Source organism: Nicotiana tabacum, chromosome 11, assembly GCF_000715075.1.
Source record: "Nicotiana tabacum cultivar K326 chromosome 11, ASM71507v2, whole genome shotgun sequence".
Taxonomy (NCBI): domain Eukaryota; kingdom Viridiplantae; phylum Streptophyta; class Magnoliopsida; order Solanales; family Solanaceae; genus Nicotiana; species Nicotiana tabacum.
This window is the reverse complement of record NC_134090.1, coordinates 175,150,596-175,171,432: the sequence shown is the minus strand read 5'-3', so window position 1 is coordinate 175,171,432 and position 20,837 is coordinate 175,150,596. Positions and strand designations below refer to the sequence as shown.

The 20,837-nt window shown below is 35.2% G+C and overlaps 3 protein-coding genes across 3 annotated transcripts; 1 reads left to right on the top strand and 2 right to left on the bottom strand.

The window, feature by feature from the left end:
* The first annotated feature begins 4,414 nt into the window (after positions 1–4,414).
* Positions 4,415–6,905, top strand: LOC107821051 (stress-response A/B barrel domain-containing protein HS1-like). The gene is made up of 2 exons (XM_016647442.2): positions 4,415–4,610; positions 6,493–6,905. The coding sequence occupies exons 1-2, from the start codon at positions 4,465–4,467 to the stop codon at positions 6,680–6,682; spliced, it is 336 nt and encodes a 111-aa protein (XP_016502928.2). The 5' UTR covers positions 4,415–4,464; the 3' UTR covers positions 6,683–6,905.
* A 3,661-nt stretch (positions 6,906–10,566) lies between these two features.
* LOC107821052 (dihydrolipoyl dehydrogenase, mitochondrial) lies at positions 10,567–14,955 on the bottom strand. Its single transcript, XM_016647443.2, has 2 exons — positions 14,547–14,955; positions 10,567–12,066 (listed from the first exon to the last, which is right to left on the bottom strand). The coding sequence occupies exons 1-2, from the start codon at positions 14,808–14,810 to the stop codon at positions 10,816–10,818; spliced, it is 1,515 nt and encodes a 504-aa protein (XP_016502929.1). The 5' UTR covers positions 14,811–14,955; the 3' UTR covers positions 10,567–10,815.
* Positions 14,956–17,362: 2,407 nt separating this feature from the next.
* Positions 17,363–19,945, bottom strand: LOC107821053 (putative protein phosphatase 2C 49). Its single transcript, XM_075225742.1, has 2 exons — positions 19,636–19,945; positions 17,363–18,631 (listed from the first exon to the last, which is right to left on the bottom strand). Exons 1-2 carry the CDS (start codon positions 19,744–19,746, stop codon positions 17,636–17,638), a joined length of 1,107 nt encoding a protein of 368 aa, XP_075081843.1. The 5' UTR covers positions 19,747–19,945; the 3' UTR covers positions 17,363–17,635.
* Between the last annotated feature and the right edge of the window lie 892 nt (positions 19,946–20,837).

The following is a 20,837-nucleotide window of genomic DNA, read 5'->3' as shown; positions in this document are numbered from 1 at the left end:
TCCCACTAGTGAGATCTGGGGAGAGTAGAATGTACGCAGACCTTACCCCTACTCCGAAAAGGGCAGAGAGGCTGTTTCCAGGAGACTCTCGGCTCAACAGGAGAGACAATAATATCATAAAAGAGACAAGAGAAAAGACATGTAGCAATAAAAGATACCAGAAAGAAAATAACCACAACAAATAAGTGAAAGGACAATAACACAAAACTATGCAAAACAACAATGTGAATACAACAAAGATCGCTAACAAACCTAAACGAAACTCTATCAGACTACCTGGTACAAGGAGGGAAGAACTCTCGACTATTCCCTAGCCTATACCGGTTAGAAAAAGTAAATATTGAATCTGGCCGGCTATTTGTGTAATTAATATTAGTTAATATTAAAACTTTGATATTGTATTTTTATTAGTATTAGCTAATACTATGATATTGCAAAAGGAAGATGGGATAAGTGGAGATATATTTATTAAAATATATGGTTGAATCATTGATGCTCTGGAGTACCGACAAGATAGTTATGCATTATTATTGTATCACCATATATCGTGGATATTTATTCTCTGCAAATAAATAATTCAACAAGGTAAGACAAAGAGGTGTTCAGTTCAGTTTACCATTTGTTTTTTGTTTTTAGTTGCTGCAACTAGTAAAACTTACCTGGACTTTTTCAGAATTTCAATATTTGTGGTGACTGTAACTGGTAAAGTGGCCACAACGAGATGTATTTGAGCTGCCATCATAATTTTAAAATAACAAATTTTTGGAACTATTGTAGATACATAATTATTTCACCTAAGCTTAAGCTTTATCTACTGTATTCAAAACTATAAAATTAGCAGACTTTTTGACCATCTGCTGTATAAATTTTTTTAAACCATTTCCTTGGTAAAAACTAACATATGTTATCCTATTTGCACATTAATCTGCTGGATGACCTAAAATGAAAATTCATAACAAAGGTTCTATCAAGTATTTATAGAACAAATCTTTCAACTAACAGGAGGGTAAACTAGTTAACCTTTTTAATAAAGTACTAACAAAATGAATTCACAAACACATGAAATAAAAAACACAAAGAACAAACAAGCAAATCTAACAACTACTTAAAGTGGAGACCTCCTGTTAAATTGTTTTGAATGAATTAAAATACTTGATACAACTAGATAAATCTTTATATTATGAGATCTTGGTAGCACTCGCTCATAGAAAAAGATATAAATACAAAGAGAATAAAAGCATCAAGTTGCTAAATTTGGTAGCTACAGATTATGGAATGAGTTTTTCATATTTTTCAACACTTTGGTGGGCTTGTATTTAACTTTCATGAATAGCACAACTTGTTAGTTCACCATCAATTTATGCCAAGAGAGTTCTCTGTAGTGTCTACTAACAACAAATAATATCGAATATTGGGACGCCGACCCAAACTCAATTCTGCTAAACTATACTACAATCTCTCCAACTATCAGAAAATATTCAAAAAGTAGAATGGAGAAAAGCTATATCTAAATGTAATTTTTTTTTTGTGAGGCATATATTTTGATGTCAAATTATCAATTGTCAAATACACTTCTTGATTTCAACAGCATAAACAATTCAACTCTATGTCGCAGTTTCAAAATACAAGAAGTTCTCCAGATACATACTCTTCTTCATACTTGCCTTACTTATTTTGGGTGAAATACACATAAATTTTGGGAAAAAATATGCATAAACTTTAAGACCGCATTTCAAAAACCAATTTATTGCGCTTTGTCTCATTGTAACAAAGACAGAGGCTTTTGATTGTAAACCACGGGTATTAATAAAAGCGAACAAAAAATCACTAATATTAGCACCAGATCCAATTTCACACTGAAGATGACAAATATAGAGCAGCTACCCCAATAATTTATTTCCAATTGTCTTTTAATTACAAAATAAATAAGTATATAAAATGAATCTTGCCTAGTGTAAAGGGAGATGAGATTTAGATAGCTTCAAACTGGAGAGGCCTTAAAAAGCTCTCTGTCGATGAATGAGAGCAAATAACAACAACAACAACCCAGTATAATCCCACTTAGTGAGGTCTAGGGAGGGTAGTGTGTACGCAGACCTTACCCCTACCCTGAGGTAGAAAGGTTGTTTCCAAATAGAAACCCGGTATACTTCCCTCCAAGAACTTCCCACCTTGCTCTTGGGGAGACTCGAACTCACAACCTCTTGGTTGAAAGTGGAGGTTGCTTACCATTAGAGCAACCCCTCTTGTCTTATGAGAGCAAATAAGTAAGAAGAAAAATTAGTTTTGAAGAAAGAGAGAGATAGAGGGAGAAGAACCTCTTAATCTCTTGGTTTCCCGTGAGCCTTTTCTGGTGGTAATCGATCTTTAGTGTCACGATACATCATTGCCAAAGATGTCTCTGTTGCAACGGTTCAGGGCACCGTCACGATACATCAATCTACATGGACGGTTTAATCCCTAATGCAATGGTTTATTCTGCTACCTATCTCAGTGGGTCTGAGAGGAACATGCGACCGTTGTAACTGTTGCCATATCTATTTTATTGCAACGTTTACATAACCGTTGCTAAATAACTGTTGCGATAGGTCTATTTTCTAGTAGTGTAGATATAGTACCGAACAATCCTATAAATCATTGTCTATCAAAATGTAAAAAAAATAAGAAAAGAATGGGATAGAAGGGGACTTCGAGGCCTGCGGGCAGGTTTACCTTGAAGTCTCCAAAGCAACAATACAGGGCACTAATATTGTGTTAAGTTAATTCATGTTTTTTTTTACATAGTAATATTATTATGCACACGCTTGTACAATATCTACAGAGCTAGAGATTGTTGTGACAAATAACCTTAAACAAATGCCAAATATATATCATGTCACTTATCGGACTTTGTTACGGGTCAATTTGTTCAGCAATTGGAAGATGAAGGATAAATAACATATGCTAAAGTGATAAAGAGAAAACTCAATATGATGAGAAAACTCAATATGATGACGTCTTTCATAAAGATTATTTTAGCTCGCAAAAGAAACTATTTATATTTGATAGCTATAAAAGTATATAAAATTTATATTTTTTTTATACATAACATATATATATATATTGAAAAGCATCTATACAATATAATTTTTTCAATCTTAATTATATCGCGAACTTTTTGTTATTTCCACCAACCCCCAACAACCTCCTTTATGTTAAAGAGTAATCACTGTCACCTACCTCATTTGGAATAGGAACCAAATGCTACAAAATATACGGCCGTTTGATTTGTAAAGTTACTAATTTAAAAAGTGTTAAAGAGTAAAGAGTAATAATGAAAAAGTTATTATGCGGTGATGGACAATTAAAAAATATATATATGAGAGTTATTTACTTCAAAAATATTTTTTTATATAAATAGTTCAATTATCATATTGTCAATGCATGTATTTTTATTTCACATTAAATCTTGCATAAAATAATGCATAAGTATTTGTTCAATCAAATACTGCATTAGTTATAAATTATTTTTTTCTCGTGTGATCAAAGAAATACTACATAAGTTAGCAAATCAGCAAATGTAGCTTGACATCGCTTCGTCATGCCTTGCGTCAACCTCTAAATGCACGGGCCGATAGAGTATCGAAAAACCAGATTCTCATGAATTTCATGTAACCTAACGAATAATATATATTAGAGATATTAATTACTCTAGTTGAGTATATGTTTTAATCATATTAGTAAATTTTTTAGTTCTATCAAAGATTTTTATGCTAATAGAAAATTTAAAAAAATTGTGTGCATTTATTTTATTTTATATAATATTGGCATGAAATTGACCAAACTAATTTAGGAGTGTGGCATACGTGTTGTGAACTGTGATTATACAATAGTCAAACAAAGTAGTTGAGGGAAGGTTTAAAGTAGTCCCTTAAATATGCACCGAGCAATTTTGATCCTTTAATTTTATCAAAGTTAATATTTTTGGTCTATGTTAAATATTTTAACAATTTATGTTCATTATATTTGACATAAACTATAGAAAAAAACATTTAACTATAAATACCAAGAAAGTCCCATCAAATCCTAAATACTACAATACAAAATTGCACTAAACACACAAAAGAAAGTACTAAAAATAATAGAAGTTACAAAAAAAAATTGCACCAAATTGTAGAAATACATCAAAAACAGCAAAAATTATACCTCTAAATATGAATTTCAGCTAATCTTCTCTATTTTTTCACAGTTCCCATCAAATCTAACAAATAAAGTTAGTTCCTTAAATAATTAAGGAGACCAAAACTGTTAAGTTTTGGCAAACGTAAAGGATCAAAACTATTCATTGTATACTTGATGGACTGGTTTGAACCTAGACTCAAACATTAGGGACCATTTTTCTCATTTTCTCTACTTAATACCATCAACCAAAGTAGTAGTGGAGGAGAGAGACTCTTAGCACGAAGGAACAGGGACTAATTTGGAATGGAGGGTTCTAATGGAGGAGGAGTGGTGAAGCACATATTGCTGGCCAAGTTCAAAGATGGAATTCCAGCAGACCAAATCAACCAACTGATTAAGCAATATGCTAATCTTGTCAATCTCATTGAACCCATGAAATCTTTTCATTGGTATTTTATTCTCTCCTCTATAAAATTTTCAACATTTCTGCTCAACCCCTTTTCCCCTTTTTGCCTTATTTGTGGATGATTTCTCATTTTCTAGTTTAGTATACAACATTGGAGCAACCCCTCTTTATATGTGTGTGTGTGTGTTGACATTCTTGATTCTTATCATTGAAAAATTAAAACTTTGACATTCTTGGTTTTCATTAGGGTAATGATTTTGGTAAGTTAAAGGTCAATGTTATAAAGAAATTTTTTTAAGATATATGTTGACAGGAGGGTATGAAGGTCGAAGATTAGGGTAGAAGGGTAATATGTCGTCCTGTGTTTTTCTGATCTGTTCCAAGTTTATTAAGGCCAGTTGACTAGTACATTGTCTTCGATTCTTAGAATGCCAGTATTAGGGTTGTTTTAGTACTATCTTCCGCTTCGGTTTTCTAGTACCATGTCGTGTTACTGCTTGTGACTATTGCTTTTGCTTTTGCTATTGCTATTATTTTTGCTATTGCTATTGCTACTGCTTTCTTCCATTTATTTTTTCTCCGGTTCTTACATTGTTGATATCATTTTCTTGGTCTTTTTTTTGTTATTTACTTGTTCTGATTCTTTCTCTCGAGCCGAGGGTCTTTTGGAAACAGCCTCTCTGCCCTCCAGGATGGGGGTAAGGTGTGCGTATACATTACCCTCCCTAGACCCCACTTGTGGGATCCCACTGGGTTGTTATTGTTGTTGTTGTTTTGAACTTAGCTGATTGGGATTTAGATCATAAAATAAAATTTACAATTTATCTATCAAGTGTTGGAGAGCAAATATATGCTAGTTATTAGGTTATCACTTGTTAGATGGAGCGTTAACCGGAGATGTCATGGTAGTAAAATGCTACTTCTAAAGTGTTTGTTAAGGTCACCTACCATTCAAGAAGTAATGATCTCCATGTCGACAAATTTGAATAGAAGAGAATGACCCTACAAAGATCGCCATTATTTACACATCTGGATATCACAATATTTTGTCAGGAGAGAATAAGGTTTTGTGACGGAGCGTTGAGAATCAAAACTGAACTTCAGAATATGTAACCCGCCCACCCCTGTTCTGCCCGTCTCTTCCTCGGCTCTGCCCAGTCCCGAAAGCTGCCTCGCCTACCTAACAGGAGTGGATGTAGTGTGTTAGTTATGGGGTCAATTGAACCCATAACTTTCGCCGCGGAGTAAAAATTTATGTATAAAAATTCATTATAGTTGCAAATATAGTAGATATGAACTCATAACTTTAAAAATATAATGGGTTCAATATTAAAAATCTTAGAAGTTTAGCCCATAAAGATTAAATCCTAAATCCGCCTCTGCTGCCTGGTTGCCACTCCTAGCCAAGAATGTTCAGCTTTTACTTGTCTTGATGGGCTTTGCTCGCTTTCCACGGAAGTTATGACACTAAAGTTCCACTTATAAACTCCCATGGTTTTGGTCTAATGGTAAGAGCACAACTCATGATATCTGGGTTAGGTGCACATCACGAGTTCGAACCCGGCCTCAGATAAAAACCTAGTATTGAGGACCATTATTAGTTGCGCCTCATCCAAAAATTGCACATATAAACTCTGAACTTTAAGAGATTATCCTGCTGAATCAAACTCAACTTTGATTGATATTTGCTTAGTGGAAAAGAATGTGGAGGTAATATTTTGGCTTGCTTCTGGTGGCAAAGCTCTAAGGCTTTATATCTAGGAACTTTGGGCAAAAAGGATATTGTGAGGTATTAGAATGCTAGCCTTGAGACACTTTGATAATGAGTCCTGCGAGTTCTCATGATCAAAACTGAGTTGGATTTTAGTTCTGTTTCTTGAAGTTCATACAAGTATTGAAATGTAACTAGTGTGTCACTATTGCAGGGGTGAGAATGTGAGCATAGAGAACTTCCACCAAGGTTTCACTCATGTTTTTGAGTCAACGTTCGACAGTACAGATGGTATTGCAGAGTATATAGATCATCCGGCTCATGTTGAATATGCAAATATATTGCTTCCTCAGCTGGAGAAAGTCCTTGTCATCGACTACAAACCAGAGAAAGTCAGTCCCTGAACTGGATTCACAAATGGATGCACTTAGTGAAAGGCATATCAGTTTTACTTTGCTATGCTGAAATCCAATAAGAATGACAAACTTTTCTAAAGGGTCTGTGTCTTGCTTGTTTGAAACTATTATCTCACTTGACAGCCGCCAACACGAGTGACTTATGGTCAGTTTGAACTGTTTAAACTTATATTGTTATAACAATCTCGAGGGAGAACACTCCTCTTTCTTCTCTAAACGGGGGAATGAATGATGAACAGCATAAGCGCATTAATAAACTCAGATTTTGTTATGTAGTTGGGTTAAGAGAAAGGGTCTCTTATCCTAGATAGATTCTAGAGGTCGTTTGGTACGCAGGATAAGGTCTGGATTTCCCATCTTATCCCATCAAACTTGGTATTATTTTATCCCACCTTCGAGGTGGGATGTTACGACCCAAAATCTAACCATGGTCATGATGGCGCCTATCTTGTTACAAGGCAAGCCTATTTCCCAAAATACTACTACTAAATCAATTATAAAAGTTTAATAAAACATTTCAACATTTGAATTTCTCATAAACTAAATCTACTCTAAATATAATTAATATAAAATATAGAAACGAGTCCCAAACATCGGGGTGTCACTAAGTCATGAGCATCTAAAACGGTGAACTAAGAAATATAAACTATCTAACTGTCCAAAAGAAGAAATGACAAGAGGAGTAACAAGGTCCTGCGGATGCTAGCAGCTACCTTGCAGTCTCCAAAGATAGTCGGCATGAACTCAAGGATCACCGCGCTCTAACTCACTTGGATCTGCACATAAAGAGCAGGGTGTAATATGAGTACAACCACTTCAGTAGTAATAGAAATAACTAAGGAACTGAGCAATAGTGACGAGCTAAGTAAAACAGTTCAACTATTTATTTTCACAATTTTAAGAAAATAAACATGAATAAACAGGTAAATTTCATAACTCAGTAAATACCACAAAGAAATTTAACAGATAAATGCAGCAACAACAAAAGTAAATGCAACTTCATAAAAATGTCACTCCATCACTCAGCACTCGCACTCAGCACTCAACACTCAACACTCAATACACTCAACATTCTACGCTCACTGGGGGTGTGTACAGACTTCGGAGGAGCTCCCAAAGCCCAAGCGCTAAGCACAGACAACTCATGTGTCATCATATCAATACCTGGATCTGCACGGTCAACTCACGTGCTACGCGGACAACTCACACGCTATGGTATCAATATCTGGACTCGCACGGTCAACTCACGTGCTACGCGGACAACTCACGCGCTATGGTATTAATATCCTCACAACCAGGTCATCGGCCTCACTCAATCATGCCATCATATCAATACCTGGATCCGCACGGTCAACTCATGTGCTACGCAGATAACTTACACGCTATGGTATAAATACCTGGACCTGCATGGTCAGCACACGTGTTACGCGGACAGTTCACGCGCTATGGTATTAATATCCTCACAACCAGGTCATCGGCCTCACTCAATCATGTACCTCACTAGCCTCACCATCATCAACAAATAAGGGAACATAGCCCACATCAAGTATCACAGCATATTAGCAAATAATAGAGACTGGGGTAAACATGTACAATAATTTCTATGACTGAGTACAAATAATGTGAGCATGAATAAAGCCTAAGCATGATCTCTAACATGAAGGCAAACAAGTTCAACAACAAGTAAACACATAACCACAGATAATAGCTATTAGGCCTCGCAGCCTTACGGGACGGACCAAGTCTCAATCCCTCGCGGTGCACACCCACACGCCCGTCACCTAGCGTGGGTATCACCACCAAATAATCACATGATATCAATTTCTCCAGGTTTACATCCTCAAAGCCAGAGTTAAAACTGTTACTTACCTCAACCACATAAAATCCTACTTCGGGATGCCCTCGTCTCTGGGCTCGGTCTCCAAAAGCTCCGAATCCCAATCCATATGGTGAAAATCGCCTCCAAAATCGCCCAAATTCGTGCTCCCCAACTCAAAATATGACCGAATGAACAAACCTTAGTTTTATATATTTTCTGCCAGCTATTCTGTCTCGTTTCTCATGTCAAACGATCCTGAAATATCATAGTTTATGCCTCCAATGTATTCCTTGTGAAATTATAGTCAAGTTAGGCTTTTGAATTACTCAATTTGACCTTATAATGAATGAGATATGTAGGTTTTAATATTTGCAAATAGTGCAGATTTTTAAATACGCTGCTAGTGGCAATTTCGTAATTAATCTGAAAAAATCTGACAACCTAATTCTTAGTAAAATGACCCTAAAATCCTCATACGATGTCCAAATTCGACGATTCTTTTTGTTACCGGTCTATAATTACGATACGGATCGAATGCTTCAATCAAAAAAGAAATTGAAGCTCATTTATTCAATATGATATCATTTATGCTTGAAGAAACGGCGTCGAAACATAAGAAAAACGAGCGCAACACAACTCAAACCTCTCTGAAACTCACTCGAAGTCCTCGGGACCTCAACCAATAATTCCAACAAGACATATATCACTACCCGAACTTAGTCGAACCTCAAGAACACCCAAAACAACACCAAATCAACCTCGAATTCAAGCCTAAAAACTTCTAAACTTCCAACTTTCGCCAATTCAAGCCTAATTCTACCACGGACCTTCAAATTACATTCCGGACACACTCATAAATCTAAAATCACCCAACGAAGCTAATTGAATCATAAAAATCCAAATCCGAATTCGTTTACTCATAAGTCAACTTCCGATTGACTTTTCTAACTTAACTTTCTAACTAAGAGACTAAGTGTTCATTTCACTCCGAAATTACTCCGAACTCAAACCTACCAACTCGATACAACTCAACACGGCTGAACAACACATAAATAACTATAGATAGGGGAAATTGGGCTATAACTCTCAGAACGAACAACCAGGTCATTAAATGGGATAAACTAGTCTAGGGATTATAGGCCCAAGACTATAATCCCGGAATAATTTATTCCGCATAACAAACGATCCCTAAGTGTTTCCAATACCTCCTTTTTTTACATAAAAGGGAGAACACATTCATTGTTCATGTGCAACATGAATGCCATGGATCATTTACTTCGTGTGAACAAATCTCAAAGGCAACCAACCAAAAAAAACAATTGAAAATAAAGACTTGAATACAACAACAACCCAGTATAATTCCACTTAGTGGGGTCTGGGGAGGGTAGTGTGTACGCAGACCTTAACCCTATCCTGGGGTAGAGAGGCTATTTCCAAATAGACCATCGGCATCCTTCCCTCCAAGAACTTCACACCTTGCTCTTGGGAAACTCGAACTCACAATCTCTTGGTTGGAAGTGGAGGTTACTTGAATACAATAACCAAATAGTTATTGCTACTTGCTGCTATCCGAGAGAGACTAGTAAATAGCACTTCGAATAGTGATGGACAAACCATGCTAAGTGACTTGCGGGTATCCAAATGTATCCCTTTTCAACCAATTAAAAAGATAATCTGGTGTAGAAATTGTACTTCTGTTTGACAAAATATACTCTTTTTTGGTTCTAACCATTCGCTGTGAGAAGCTTATTAGCTCGACTAATTTGGATTCACATTAGAAACTTTGGCACAATATACTCATTTCAACAATCCATGTTAATAATTGATGGCCAAAAGGAACAAGCAATGGTATACAATTGGCTAACAAAGCAAAAATCACCTGTCCACAGTTTGACGCCAATTAGAGCTCTTTTTTCTGCAAAGTTAAAAACATTCAACAAGAAAGTTATAGTCCATCTTCTCTAAAATGGCCCCTCATCCATGCAAAAGTTATTTGAATATACATGTTAAAAATCTTCCTCTTATATGTGGATAAAGCAAAATCGCTCAACGCTGATCAAAACTCAATGAAACTCAAATTAATGGCATTTAAACTCGACATACAGCTCCTGACTTTATTACAGATATGAATATGCAGAACAGAAACATTAAGTTGGAAGTACTTTGGATAATAAATTAAGAGAGAAGAGGAAGGAAATTTCTGTTCAAGATATACTTGAGTGATGAGGTGGCAATTAGAAAATCTGCTCCAAGTATCCAAGATACTCGGAGGAAAAACAAAAACAAGGATATGACACTATTTTTATATGTGAATGGGCTTGTCGTAAGTGGCCATGGCTGCTTCTTTCAGAGCCTCACTCATTGTTGGATGTGCATGGCATGTTCGAGCAATGTCCTCACTTGATGCTCCATAATGCAAAGCCAGGACAGCCTCGTGAATAAGCTCTCCTGCATTTGGTGACATAATATGGACACCCAAGATCTTGTCGGTCTCCTTCTCAGCAAGTACCTTTACAATTCCCTCAGCATCATCAATTGCCTTGGCCCTACTGTTTGCAAGGAAAGGAAATTTGCCTACGCGATAATCAACTCCAAGTGCCTTAACTTGTTCTTCGGTTTTCCCAACAGAAGCCACCTCTGGGTGCGTGTAAACAACACCAGGAACCAAATCGTAGTCCACATGACCCTCTTTGCCAGCAATGAATTCTACACAAGCAACACCATCCTCCTCTGCCTTGTGAGCCAGCATTGGCCCAGGAATGACATCACCAATCGCGTGTACCCCCGGGACATTAGTTGCAAAACGTTCATTGACCAGGATTCGACCAGCCTTGTCAGTTTCAACCCCTATCTTGTCCAATCCAAGCCCAGAAGTGAATGGAATCCTACCAGCAGAAACAAGAACAACATCAGCCTCAAGAGTAGTTTGATCACCACCAGCTGCAGGTTCAAGGGTCAACTTCACACCATCGCCAACAGTCTCAACTGACACCACCTTAGTTTTAAGTATGAACTTCATCTTTTGCTTCTCAAGAGAACGTTGGAATTGCTTGCGAACTTCACCATCCATGGATGGAACAATATCAGGTCCAAATTCAACAACAGTCACCTCTGAGCCAAGACGGCCCCAGACAGATCCCATTTCAAGGCCTATGTAGCCAGCACCAATAACAACCAATTTTTTTGGAACTTCGGTCAAAGCTAAAGCTCCAGTGGAAGATACAATTCTCTTCTCATCAATGGTTAGACCAGGTAGACTTTTGACATCAGAACCAGTCGCAATTATAATATTCTTCCCCTTAACAACAGTATTACCACCTTCCACAGTGTCAACAGAAACTTCAGAAGGAGACAGGAATTTGCCGTAGCCCTTAACATAGTTTACTTTGTTCTTCTTGAATAGACCCTCAATACCTCGTGTTAAGTTAGCCACAGCTTTATCTTTTTGGCCCATCATGGCAGGAAGATCTACCTCAACAGAAGAGAACTTCACGCCATGACTAGCAAATGAATGTTGAGCTTCATGGTACATGTGGGAGGAATGAAGAAGTGCCTACACATGAAAAGCAGAAAGAATAAACATGAAGAATTACCTCAAAAGCTGACCACAAAGCTTCGAGCACACTCATTGACAAGATACGTAGGCATAACTCAAGCACTACTCTACCAAATTTATTTTCAGAGTACCGTTGTTAACTTACTATGCAGAAGAATGACCTTAAGTGCATGATGTCACAAAAACAGAATGACAACTAGCAACCTACTAGAACTAACTATATAGTTTAGGATCATTAGGAGAGAGATCATAAGATAAATATGCACCCAATGGAAACCTATGGTTAACCTATTGCACACTAGGTTATATATGATTTCCAATCAAAATGGTCTCTCAGGGAAGTTATGTCTTTGGATTCACAACAGGAGCAATGTTATTAAAAGCCATCAGTTTGTCACTTGAAGCGATGAAACGATTTGCGAAGCGAGGGCCGAGGGGTTATCTCTTCATGGGCAAAGCTGAGAAATGTGCACTTCAAAGAAGCGTGCACTTTAATTCTCGCTTTTCATTACAAGCCCCATTAACCATGTCGCTTTTTTGCGATTTTTGCTTTTAAGAACACTGAACAGGAGAAGCCTCAAGCATGTCACATTCTAAGGGAATCAAAGAGACGGAGTTAGCCATATGGGAAAAGTTGTGCACATATACTGCAGTTTAAAGTATCACTTAAAATATGTCTTGCTAAGCAGCCAAATCATGGGAAGAATGCACAACACTGCAAACATTATTAACCTTCAATCCTTTGACGAAAAATAGAAGAAAGATAAGTCTACTAAGTATTTGCAAGAAAAAACTTTCACTAAGATTAAAATCTACATCAAGAGAGTATACCTCATTTATGGCAGGTCAACCAGAACTTCTGATCTTTAATTAACATCACTAGAACTATTCAAAGGAGAACTGCCACATTTTAAACTTTAAATTTAGAAAAAATGAAGAAGTTTGAAGTACAAAATACCTAGGTACCTATAGTTCTATATGTAAGTTACAAGTCAACTGGTCAATTGCAAAATCAGAATATCCAGTACCCTTCCAGTAATTTCCCACAACTGACGTCTGCTTCTAGTCACATTCAAAAGAACAATATCACTCTCATTAACTAAAATAATTCCACTGTTAATTATGCAAGGTACCTTTACTTCTATATGTAAGTCACAAATCAACTCATCAACTGGAAATCAGCATTTCCAGTATCCCCTTCTAATACTTTCATATCACTCAAAACCTTTACCTTATCAAAAAAATACTACCATATCACTCAATTTAGATCTAGCTTTTATTTTATTTTATTTTATCTCACATTTGGATGATAACTTTTTTTTTTTGATAAGGTAAATTGTATTAATCAAAAGGGAGAAAAAACTCCCGTATACAAGAAGTATACCAAAAAGTAGAGAATTTACATCAAAACATGATTCTCTACAAAAGACGCTCAATCTTCTATAGATCAAGTAGTTCAAGTAGAAATTGCAGAAAATAACATATCATTCACTATGCAGCTTATGTCTGATATTAGCATCTTCAGAGATAATTACAATTTCCTTTCTCTTTTATCAACCAAAAAATATATATAATTAACATCTCACAGCTGGATAGTCAGAAATTATATACAGATACACTATTTGGTGGTCTTTCTTATTTTTCCTTTTCCTGTATGGATGGCTTTGACACTTGATGAAAAGTTAAGTTTGCCTCTGTTGCGGCTAAAGAAAAGGAAGAAAACCAATTCCATATCTCCACCTTGTAGGAGGACCAATTGCGATGCTTTCGAAAAACAGAACTTCTAAAAAAGGTACTACAAAAGATGGTATAACGTTTCCTGGGATTACAACATTTTTCATAGGGGAAACGACTTCCCTCTTTTCAACTATCTTAACTTCATAGTACTTATTCCACCAAACAATTAGACATTATTATTGGTCTTAAATACTCAAAAGATTGACAAAACACTTTCTAATTTGCTAATTTTATTAATAATCTTTGATATATATGTTTTGTCAAAAAAATTCATCAAATAAATATACTATATGTATTGACTTTTGTTAAAAAATGTTTTTCACTTACTAACCAAACATTCCAAGGAAAACATTTTCTATGAAAACACGAATAACATTTTCTACAAAAAATGACTTGCATCATACCAAATGATTTCAATCGCTCCCAAAGCTCACATTATAGAAACATCTACTATCCATTTATATAATCACTAAAATATCAAACTGCTATTTGACAACGGTCTGAAATGTAAATCACAAGTTAACAAAAAGAATACTGCAAAAACGAATTTTAAGCTCGATTTTCAATAGCACAATACTTACAATCGACATAATCATCTTCACGCTAATTAAAGCCATAACGAAAATCTGAATTTTCACATACTATCGCAAAAATCAACAGAATTTCAAAACGAGTAATAGCAAAATCAATAGATCTAAGAAATTTTTAAAAAATCTAAATAAATAGTCAAAAACAATTACCTTAGAAGGAATACAACCGACATTGAGACAGGTACCACCAAGGGTACCCCGTTTCTCAATACAAGTAGTTTTGAGCCCAAGTTGTGCAGCTTTAATCGCCGCCACATAGCCGCCGGGTCCACCGCCGATAACAACGACATCATTTTCATCAGATCCCGAAGAGTAATTTCTGCTTAGAGAAAATGAATATTTGGATGTACTATAGAGATATCTAGAAGATAAAATTGTTGTGGCCTTTCGTCTAGCTAAGCTCCCTATCGCCATTTTCTCCGGCTTCAAATTTTCTGATCTATAATGAAAGGCTTAAGGTTTTTGTAGAATATATGTATAGTGGAGGACCGGTTTGTTAAATTGAATATATTCGTATGCGAAGGTGTGCGCTGTTTTAGTTTTATTTATTGCAGCTTGTGATATGGTGCGTTGCAACAAGGCATAAATTGTCAAAATATTGGAGCTAATATATATATATATATATATATATATATATATATATATATATATATATATATATATATATATATATATATAAATTACCTAACTATAAACCCGATCCATAATATATATATATATATATATATATATATATAAATTACCTAACTAAATAGTGTAATTTTTTGGCGAAGGTGTGTCAATTAACACCTATTTAAATACATGTGGCTCCATTACTGCATTTTACCCTATGCAATCCAACAAAATAGCCTGTTTGGTTCGAGCTCCGGAAATAAAGTCATTTTTGGCAAGGAGTGTTTTATCTTCTATAGTGAAATTTTTCAACGCGAATTTAATTTAGTAAGTTCTTGGGTATTGAATATCGAATGAAAAATTAAAAAAAGAAAAGAGTAAGTAATCCTAATTTCAGTATTTGGTTGACAACATAAAAAGTAATTCATGAAATAACCAATATAGCATTTCGTTGATGGTATTTAATATTGGAAAAATTAACTGTATGGCCGCTCTAAAAAAAAATGTATATTTTTGTGTGTGTATATATATATATATATGTGTGTGTGTACATTTTGTATATTATAAATAAAAATTATATAAATTTTATACACTTATTCGGCTAATGAATGTAAATAGTTTCTGGCGCGGGCTAAAATTGATAATACCCCTTAAATGTTTAGTTGTATTAAGATATAAGAAAATATATGAAGCAGTATTCTATTCGTGATAGAAAGTGAAATACGAATTATTAGCAATGCGAGATGAACTATTTGAAGGAAAAATACCTTTCTAAAGTAAGTAATTCTTGTACAATAATCTCTTCATATTACTCCCTTTGTCCGTGCTTTATAATCCTGCATAATTAGTGAATGAACCAAAAGAAAAATGAATATATAACATTTTTATTCTAAATAAATCTTTTCACCTAACCTTTATTTATTAAAATTAATATATTCTCAATTGTCATAATCTCTAGCTTTTAATGTTAAACTATTCGTTTTGCTGCAAAGGCCACTTCTAACAAGCTTTTTCCCTGATTTGACCATATCCTTGCTCGAAAAAAAAAGGGTCAAAAATGTAAGCTGAGAAATATAATAAGAGATGCCTCTTTGAAGACATTTGATTTAAAAAGGAGAAATACCACAAAAGCTCAACAGATCACTGTCTAAAATATTCATAGTTCGAGCAATTATTGTACGAAATCGAATTCTAGTTGTGTTCAATGGCATAGGCAGAAATCTCGTCAAGAGTTTAACTTTTAAATTATAAAAAGACTAGTTATTTCTTTTTACATAAACTTTAAGTTTTAACATTTATTTATTAGGATTTTTTTAGATTGAAAAAAGTCAAATAAACCACATATGAGCATATAAAAATGTTTAGATATGGATTCAAACCCTTGAACAACACTTCATTTCGTTGTATTAAGAGTATTTAAAATATAATATATAGTCATATGAAGTAATATTTGACCTACATATACAGTATAATTATTTGGCGAAGAGTGTTCGCTTGACCACCCTTGGCATAGTGTGGCTACGCCACTGGTTGTGTCATGGCCCATCCTATGCCTCAATAATTATTAAGAAAAATTCATCTAAAAATTTATGCCTCAAATTCAAACAGGTTGGAGTCGATTATATGAATCTCTTCCTATCATGTTACTTTGAAGATTCATCATGAAGTTTTATTTTTGGTTACTAGCCTACCAAACTTTTTCTATAGTCGAACCTGGAACCGACAACGTGAGCAAACTCAGATATGCACAACTAATTCTTTAGTCAAAAAAGGGAAAGAAAAAGAAAATAAAGGAAAACACCAAAAGATAAACGGATAAGAAAAGATGAGATAGTTAGCACAAGTTAGAGGGATTGCTGATTCACACACTTGAGATAATGCATATGTTGGTCAGAAGGCATCTGGTTCATCATATAGTAATAAAATATCCTTTATATCAGGAAATTATGTCCTCACAAACTTTACCTCCTACTTAAACTCTTATTGTTTGGTTGAAAATAGATTAGGAGCACTCCAATCTAGATGAGGCAGATCACTCTTTCTTCACATTGAAAGCCACACAATAATAAGTGCCTAAAAACAGGCAGCAAAACATAAAGCAACTTAAATTTGAGAAACAAGTCAATGGTTTAACCACTCAAGAATACGATCGGATGGATAGAATCTCTTCACCCTTAATCAGGATTTCGGTTTCAAGCCCTAGGAATAAACAAATCCAGGTAGGAAACGCTTCCTCCTTTAATAGGTCTTACGCAGCACAAATCCAAATTAATCGTGGCCCCAATACGAATAGCAGACAACGAGTAAAAACCCAAAAAGAAAATCTATGGTTTAAACTATTGAACACAGATGGCTGAAATGGTAAAATGCATCATGACAAAACAAGATGAATTCAGAAATAACTCAAATATCACACCATGAGTTATTCTTTCATTGAAAAGAATTGGCAGCACATATACTACTAGAATGCACTAGCCTTGCAAAACTGCTGGCTGCTTTTTCTCACTTCCCTGAAGCAGCCTCAAACAGATTAAAGTTATTGTTCACAATACCAGAAATAAACAATAATCCGTACTTACACAATGTAGTAAAAATTACTATTGTGGTCAAACAATGCAAGTATACACTCAATTGCTTCCTAACAAACTTTGCAGCTTCTTCCTCGCCTCTTCGGACAAACTGCAACACCTGAATCTTGGCCTTTGGGATGGAACTGAAGCTTGATGATCAGGATTAGTAAAGCACACAACAATTGCAGTGAGGTTGTCATCTACGTCCCTACATAAAGCGTGATTCACAAGTTCTTTAGCAGACTCTTGCGGGTCATTATGTAGCCTAAGCTCACGGCGAACAACATTCACTGCTTCTTGGTTCGACATCACATCCCAAATGCCATCGCAACCAATTATCATGAACTCATCATCTTCAGTCAACAACATCTGCTTGACTTCTGGTTCTGCAGTAAGAGGAGATGCAGATCCGAACGGAAGCTTCATATACCAATCTCCAAGAGCACGGGTAACTGCAAGATCACCATTTAGGAAGCCATATTCAATAATACCGCCTAAGTTCTCAACTCTTTGTCGCTCCACCAGAGAAGTAGGCCTGTGATCTTGAGACAACTGAACTGCAACGCCTTTCCTACAAAGGACAGCACGACAATCACCGGCATTAGCAACAACCAGATGTCTTCCCAAAACCAGGGCAGTTATTGCTGTTGTTCCACAAGCGGCATTAACACTACATTCATCCGCCAAGGCAAGATCAGCTTTTAAGAACGCTCTACAGTGAGAACTCTCCAATTCTTCCATGAATTCCTGATCAACAACAGATGCTTGCGGCAAATCAGCATCTTCAAAGAAAAATCTCATTGAGTTAGTCCTGACATAAGCAGCTGCATCAGAACCCCCATGACCATCGAAAACAGCATAGAACGAGCCCGGAAGAGGCCAATTATACAGAGAACCCAACTGAGCTGAAAGATCGTCAACACGAATGTGTTCATCTTCATTGGATCTACGAGGTCCAATATCAGTGTAGCTACCCGAACGAACAGCAGGGATAAATTTGCTTCTCGCTGAATCGATGATTGTTGCCGGAGTACTAGTTGAGCATCTCACACCCTGATAATTGCAAAATATAAAAGGTCAGAACATTGCATTTCAATCACACTATAACCACATAGGAGTAACAATATCAACAAGCACGACAAAAATCAAAAACTCATTCGAGCACAGCATAGCCAAATAACTCAAAACCATAAACTTCAACGAAATTCCCATTCAGAAAGTACCCACAAAAAAAAGGTTAATCATCTGGAGAGACCTAATAAAATTTAAGCAAGTTCATCCAATTCCTTTGGTGAATAGAAAAATCAATCAACTACACCTTAATTCCAAACAAGTTCCGATCAGGTATATGAGACCTCTCAAAGAATTCATCATAGTTACACAACTTTTAGAATGACCGTCAACTTAAATAAAAATTCAGTTTAATTCAATTTCTTTAGGTTATAGAAAAATCAACCAACTACACCTCAATTCCAAACTAGTCCCAGTCAGCTATATGAGACTTCTCAAAAGTACTCATCATAGTTACACAATTTCAGAATTAAAACCAACCCAAAAAGCAAAATTAAGCTTCTTTCTTTTTCTCCCTTTTCCATAGCAATAATATCTCTATCAGATTAACTATTTAACTTCGAACCCTAAATAAATAATACATCAGAACCTCTATGCAGCTACAAGAATATCTATACTTCTAACCTATCAATAACTAATGATCACACAAACAAGGTCACTAATGATCATGCTAAGGCAAAAATTATTTATTACATGTTGGTGGCGAAAGCAGGATAAAAGGTGAACATACAAAGAAGCTAAGGGGATTCAATATAGAATATCATTCAATATGGAATATCTATACATGAAAAAAAAATTACACAGTATAATAGCGGCGGAAGGGGGATCGCCTGAACCCCTTCCGCCCACCTAGTTCCGCCACTGGCGGGAGGTAGCAGATACCTAATAATTAGTCAAAAACTAGCTCAAACACCGCCGTTATTACAATAAAATAGACAAAACAAAGGATAATAGAGGAACATAAAGAGAGGAAATCGGATACGTACCGAATCAGAACGAGAAATATCAATGGAAACCGAATCAACAGAAACGCTCAAAATCTCGGCATCAACAACTACCATCGTATTCATCGTCGTTGAACTCTTCTTCACAATCATCAAAACTAAAATCAACAAATTTTGCTAAACAGATTGATCGAACGTTGTTTGGTTAAAGAGATTATTAGGGTTTAATATAATCCGTGAAAAATTGAGAAAAGCAGGTGGTTTTTGAGAATTTATAGAGGATTAAAGAGGCGGCTTAGGAAAGTGGAGCTTACTCGGATTAAATAGTCGTCTGGGTAGGAACGCGTAACGCAAAAGGTAAAACAGCCTCAACCTTATATAAAAAGGAAAAAAGTCGCCTAATTATTTTCCTTTTTGGATTTGGTTTATGTATAGGAAAGTCAGACTCTTGGCCTTAGGGTCGTTTGTAGCTTCGTTCGATAAGCAAAAATAATTTTGGGATAAAAATTTTGTATCGTCTTATAATTAATTTTGGAAAAATTTATTTTATTATTAAAAATAGTATTGGAAAAACTAAAACTTTCTTTGTCTCATATTATCAGTCGTGGTTAGTCATTTTAGAAGTTCAAAACAAAATTGATTACTTCATCCGTTCATTTTTACTTGTCCACTATAGACTTTGCACACCCCTTAAGAAATAATAAATAAAGTGCATAATTTACCATGATATCAATATTAATTGGTGCATATTTTTAATGAATTTGAGAAAATAATTTGAAATGAGTAATTAGTACTATGGTATAATAGGAAAAAAGAAATTGTCTTCTCTTGATATGCTAAAAGTAACAAGTAAAAGTGAAAATCTATTTTAGAGACCGTTTGGACATAAAAAAAATCCCTTTTTGGAAATTTTTTTACTTTTTTTTCGAAATCAACGTTTGTTCATAAAATTTTCAATTTTCACTTGAAAATACATTTTGAAATTTTTAGAAAATTTGAAAAACTTCAAAAAGATGTTTTTCAAATTTTTCACTCTGATCACTCACAAAACTTCAAAAACAACCCAAAATTATAATCATGTCCAAACACAACTCTAATTTTCAAATATCATTTTCACTTGAAAAAAAAAATCACTTTTTTTTTAGAAATTTACAATTCTTATGTCCAAACGCCCACTTAGAATACTAGACAAATAAAGTGAACAAGTGGAGTATTTTTTTTCTTTTTTACCCTTAGTAATAATT